General features: G+C 53.6%; 1 protein-coding gene across 2 annotated transcripts in view; it reads right to left on the minus strand.

Annotated features, from left to right (window-relative positions):
* SMAD6 (SMAD family member 6) overlaps positions 1 to 6,000 on the minus strand; it is a 48,693-nt gene that overhangs the window by 30,754 nt on the left and 11,939 nt on the right. For both annotated transcript variants that reach the window (XM_044445022.1, XM_044445021.1), the window contains one exon: positions 4,029 to 4,106. In XM_044445022.1, coding sequence (XP_044300957.1) covers positions 4,029 to 4,106 — 78 coding nt within the window. The remainder of the gene's footprint in view (positions 1 to 4,028; positions 4,107 to 6,000) is intronic.

Genomic DNA, 6,000 nt, shown 5'->3' on the forward strand with positions numbered 1-6,000 from the left:
GGAAGAAAATACCGTTCCCCCTCCTCTGCACTGGAGCTTTTCCCAAACTGGTTCTCACTCACCCTGGCAGAGCTTGCTGCCATTTTCAAGCCACGTGTCGAGAGCAGCCTGCCATTTACAAAGACCCAACTCAGCCCTTCCCAAGCTGGTGGCCTCCCGAGATGCTGGGGCAACAACGCGCAGCCAGCAACGACTGGCTGGGGATGCGGACGGGGACTGTGATCCCAGCCTCCCTGGGAGGCGATCCAACTCCCACGGGTCCACCTGTCACGGGGGCGGCACAAGACTCGACCTTGATTTTGCTGCCACAGAGGGGAAAGGCTGCCCTCTGGAAATGCTTTCCCTCCAAGACTGCCTGACCCAAGGGCAGTTCAGCCGGCACGCCTGGCCCAGCCCTGCACATGCCTGGTGCTGAAAAGAGCATTACTGGGGGCGGGGGGGGGGGGGGGGCTCTCCCAGCCTGGAGGCACTTGGAGAGTTGTGTCGTTCTGTGATGCTCCATCATGGAAGCAGCACCCTGACCCCTGCGGGCATCTTGGCCTGGACGCCTGGAGGCAGGTGGGCACAGCCCAGGCAGAGGCAGGCTGGGTGCAGCCCAGGGGCTGGGCCAGAGCCAGCAGCTGCGTGGGGTCGAGGGGCACCCACCGGGGCCGTGCCTCTGCCGAGCTGGGCAGCTGCAGCGTCCCCACAGCCGGCCTTCGCGGTGGCCCCAAGACACAGCAGCCAGGTGACCCTGGGAGCCAGGGGCCACGACCTCGTGTCCCAGGCCCCACTTGCAGACACCTGGATGCCGTCCACCGGAAGCACTGCCACTGGGAGAAGAATCACCTGCACAGCCCTTTCAAGGGCCTGGCGTTCCACGTGTGGCCAGGGACGCGAGGGGGGCCTTCCCAGCCCCGTGGCTTCTGTGTGCCCAGCTACCGCTACAGGCTGGCAGTGGTGACTACAGGATACATCAGCCTGGGGAACTTGCCCAAGGTAACTCAGAGAGTTCACAGCACAGCTGAGAACAAGCCGGGGACACCTTCACTCTGAGCTCTGCCCCTGTCGCCTGGCGCTTCCGGCCCCCGAAGAACTTGTGAGGCCCTGTGCCCGAGGAATGTCCTTCGCGGGGCTAGCACAGGCCTCACCTGTCCTTCCCACTGCTGCCCACCCCTTGGAATGATCTCATCGGCTACCCCTGGACAAAGACCGAGGAGTTGCACGTATGCAGGCCAGGGTGCAGCCGCAGCGAGCCTCGTCGTCCGTCCCCGGTAATCCTGCCCACTGGAGAAAGATAAATAACCAGCATTATAATCTTACGGAGAGCTGTGCAACTCAAAATTCCACCACAGGAGATGGGAATATCCAATTACACTACAATCCCGGTCACAAAGTGTGCGTTATTTTCTTCAAGGTCGAAACCCACTTTTTCTTCTGTAACTATGCAGAGCAAAGACACTGTAAAAACGAATCCGCCCCCTTCCCTGTGGAAGCTAGGAGCGACAATCAGTTTGTGAAGTTTATTAAAGAGGGCGCAAGAGAGAATCAGGCCTGGTCTGGTCAAGAAGTTACTTTTGAGCCAAAAGCACAACAGTTTCATGGTCGGAGTCCAAATGCACATGCCTGGAGTTCGGTGGTCAGACACGAGCTCCATTAACTGGAGTTCCACATCTGAGTCCGACGCCAAGATAGGACAAGCCCCACCCAAAAACCACGTGCTCTTTCCTGAGAAGCAGGGCCAGAAAAATATCTCAGATTCCTGCATGTCAGAACCAAATGCTTTTTCAACACTTCCTCCCCACTCTCTGAATTGGCAAGAGGGCTTTCTTGAACAAAGGGGAACCGAAGGAAGGCCGGGTTCCAGTGCTGCCGTGCACCCCCTTGGGAGCCCGGGAGAGCTACGTGGGCAGATGCTGGGGGGCCCACCTGGAGGGCGCGGCTTTCCTTGTCCTCCCAGACGGGCCCCGTGCTCCAGCGAGATGTTTTGCATCAACAGCTGAAGCGTCTGCAAAGAAGCCCCCTGGTCAGCAAGCCAACGCTGGCTCCCAAGAGCAGCAAGCTGTGACAAGGCGGTTTACTGCCATGTTCCGTCCTGCTCCCCAGGCACAGACCAGCAGCAAAATGCGTGCATGCGTCCCATGGGAAATTTACCCTCAACAAACCGCAGCGGCCCTGGGAAAGCCGATGACCAGGGGTGCAAATCTAGCCTTTACTGCCACCAGAGAAGCCGGTGCAACGGACACTTCCGTCAGGACCCCCTCGCCACCAACGGCCCTTCGGCTCCAGCTGCCCTACTTCACCTGTGCTTACTCAGCAGCTGCCTTCAGCTTTTCCAGATACATCTGCAGTGTGGCGCCATGGCTGGAGTGTTGGAAGGGGGCTCAGGAGGCCTGGGGTCCACCAGCCCCCACTGGGCAACTTGGGCAGTCCCAAACTCTCAGCTTAAGCGACCTCACGGGGCCACTGTGAGGACAGGAGGAGGCCAGAACCTTGTACACTGCTCGGGTTCCTTGCAAGCGGAAGAGGCGGGGTATGAATGCAATCTTGGGACAACCGCTTGCTGCGTCATGAAAACAGCAAGGAGACCTGTACTTTCTGAATTTGGGAACCAGAGCGAGCTGTGTCACTGGATCAAGATCAAATTTCACACGTGCGCACCCGATGAAATGCCTTTTCCCAAAAGTAGGAAGGAGAGCTTCTCTTTCCAGCCCTGCAGGGACAGCCACGGCCAACAACCAAGGCAGTGAACACTTGATTATCAAGGGCTCCTGTGGGCAAACAAAGCCCTGCGAAACAGGTTTCTGTTTTGTTTTGTGTTTTTCCCAAGCTGTCTCCAGTGTTAAGAGTAACTTACAACAGAAACAATGTGTGTGCCATGGAATATGAATATGAAGTATTAAATAATAGCAACAGGTATCTTAATAGTTTCAGGGAGACAACCACCAAGTGCCACAGGCTCCATGCAAAGTGAAAAACTAGGTCATTCGTACTTTAAAATATGAGCTGGCAAGGTTCCTCGAGATATTTTCCATAATTTTTGGATAAGCGGTTGTTCAGATAAATGGAAATGTCAACCCAAAGTTGCAGCTGCACCTGCCACCTGTGCAGTCACACCTGATTATGCAACACAAGCAAGTCGAACAGCAAAGGGATCCCTAGCGCTGCCGTAATCAGTTTTCAGAAGCTGCCTTAAATGCATTGAGCTGCAAATGCCTTTTTCCTCCTGCCTCTCGATAAACACAGGTTAGCTGATGCACTTCAGCAGCGCCACAGCTGCTGTCCACACGGCGAACGGAAGTGATTTTAAACCAGTTTAACTTCCCACAGGGAACTCTGAGCGCCACACTGTAGTAAAGGTGCTGAGGTCCATCTTACATGATCCCGAGCCCTACGCAGAAGGGCGGCTCAAAAACTGTTTGTGGGGGGCTAAGACTCCCCTCCCCACTAAGCTGCCTTGCACTATTCTACTGTCTTTTTGGCACCAAGTTCAGGCCTTCCTCTTTGATGTGGGATTTAACCAGCTTCAACCCGGTACGTCAGGGTATTGTGTCAGCTGTCAAACAGGTCCTGCGATTCAATGTGTGCTTGTGTTCTGCATTTGGTCTTAACGTTGGCTTTTAAATTTTGTAGTGTAATTTTGTAATGTTTTTATTTCTCTTTAATGCTATGTATTTTATGTGCTGCTTTAAACTGCCCGAAGAGCTTCAGCTAGTGGAAGGTATAGACATAAAATTAATAATATTAATACTAGTAGTAATAAAAACAACAGTTAAGTCGTTTTAAGTCTGTGGTTCAAACATGTCTGGATTCTCATTTTTACTCCAATACAAGCATGACCATGATCAACCTTTTCATACAATCCTGAGGTGAGAAGCCCTTGCACCAGCCCAGCTTGAGATACAGGACCGCCTCCTCTTTGCTTCTTATTTTCAAAATCAGTACTTTTGGCTCCCTAAACTGCTTTTCTGGAAATTCTCACTAAACCCAAGTTCGAGGAAGCTGCCAAAAGGGTCATTTGGATGCAACAAATTAACATGTCTGCCAACCTGAGAATTCTCCAGGGGTGATATTGGGTGAGTTCGTAGCCTCCGTTTCAGTGTAGGACAACATGGAATCTGACAGATCTGGGAAATGAGAAGATGAGAAAGTTCAGACGTGATGCCCCAGTGCAAAGCCAACTCCTCACCCGACTCGACAGCACGAGCTGCCCCCCAAGTCTCCACTCCCCCTAGCCTCATCCCTCCCCGAGCTCAAGTCTCCTCCCTTGGCTAGAAGACACGGCTCCCTCTGCAGGAGGACCCCCTCCCGATGACCCAACCATCCGCTCATGAGCAGGTTCTCCCAGAAGGCAGGGAGCCCATCCAGTGGCCAGGGAAACAGCGACCAGGAAGGAGGAGTGCCCATCAGTGGCAGCAACTGGGGGTCAAGGCCCAGAAGAGCGCCCTCAGTGGGGCTCCCTGGTTCTGCCACCGTGCTTTCTCCAGGGCTAGGGAATCGGATCCGGGCCGGGCAGCCAATGCCTCCCAGATGTTGATGACTACAACCCCCAGAACTCCCGACAAGCATGGCCGACAGCTGGGATTGTGCGAGTCATCATCTGAAAGGCCTGGAGGGATGCGCAGTCTGGGGAGAGGTGGCAGGAAAGTACATGCACCCTCCCTGGGTGGAAGCAGGTGCCCAGAGGAGGAGGGCAGTGAAGGGTGGAAAGCTTTGAAGGACCCCTGTTGCCAACGCCTTCATTCCCAGGAATCATTTTCCTGCAGTGGGATCCGCTTCCTCCTTCTCAGAAAGGCAAGAGCACGGGATGGCCCTGCGCCGCACTTCCGAGACTCGGTTGAGCTGTGTCCTCTTCGGGGGGAACGGTGAGGGATCTGTATTTCCCCCACGTCCCAACTCTACCTGTGTGGTGGAGTGGCCAGAGGGAAGTCCCAGGTTCAAGTCCCCACTCAGCCCTGAAACTCCCTGAGAGATGCACAGCTTCCCAGCCTCACCTCCCTCAGAGAGTTGGGATAGAAATATAACTAATCCATCCTCAATTAGTTAAAACATCTTAAGTACAATATGGCCATAGAAAGCCACCTTATCCTTGGCCCATTCAGCCCTGTACTGCAGACACTGATGGCAGCAAGCCTTCCTGGGCAGGGGGAAGTCCTTCCCATCACCCAACCAGAGATACCCAGAATTGGACCCGCCGCTAAGGACCATCCCCTTCATGGATCACTGCCCTGCCGTGGCGAAGGAGCTTGTGTAGAGCAACGAAGCTGTGAGCCATGCCGTGCAGGGCCACCCGAGACGGTCAGGTCATAGCAGAGAGCTCTGACAAAACGTGATCCACTGGAGAAGGAAATGGCAACCCACTCCAGTATCTTTGCCATGAAAACCCCATGGACAGTACCAAAAGGCAAAAAGATATGACGCTGGAAGATGAGCCCCTCAGGTCGGAAGGTGTCAATGTGCTACTGGGGAAGAGCAGAGGGCTAGTACTAGCAGCGCCAGAAAGAATGAAGCGACTGGGTCAAAGCCGAAAGGACACTCCGTTGCGGATGTATCTGATGGTGAAAGAAGAGTCCGATGCTGCAAAGATCTACACTCCATAGGAACCTGGAATGTAAGATCCATGAATCAAGGCAAGCTGGATGTGGGCAAACAAGAGATGACAAGACTGAACATCGACATCTTAGGGATCAGTGAACTGAAACGGACAGGAATGGGTGAATTTAATTCAGATAACCATCAGATATGCTACTGCGGGCAAGAATCCCTCAGAAGAAATGGAGTAGCTTCATAGTCAGTAAAAGAGCAGGAAAAGCAGTACTGGGATACAATCGCCAAAATGACAGAATGATCTCAGTTCGAATCCAAGGCAAACCACTCAACATCACAGTAGTCCAAGTCTATGCCCCAACCACTGGTGCTGAAGAGGCTGAAGTTGACCAGTTCTATGAGGGCCTACAACACCTTCTAGAATTAACTCCAAAAAATGATGTCCTTATCATCATGGGGATTGGAATGCTAAAG

This window comes from Varanus komodoensis, unplaced genomic scaffold, assembly GCF_004798865.1.
Source record: "Varanus komodoensis strain SLA01 unplaced genomic scaffold, ASM479886v1 scaffold46_3, whole genome shotgun sequence".
Lineage (NCBI taxonomy): Eukaryota > Metazoa > Chordata > Lepidosauria > Squamata > Varanidae > Varanus > Varanus komodoensis.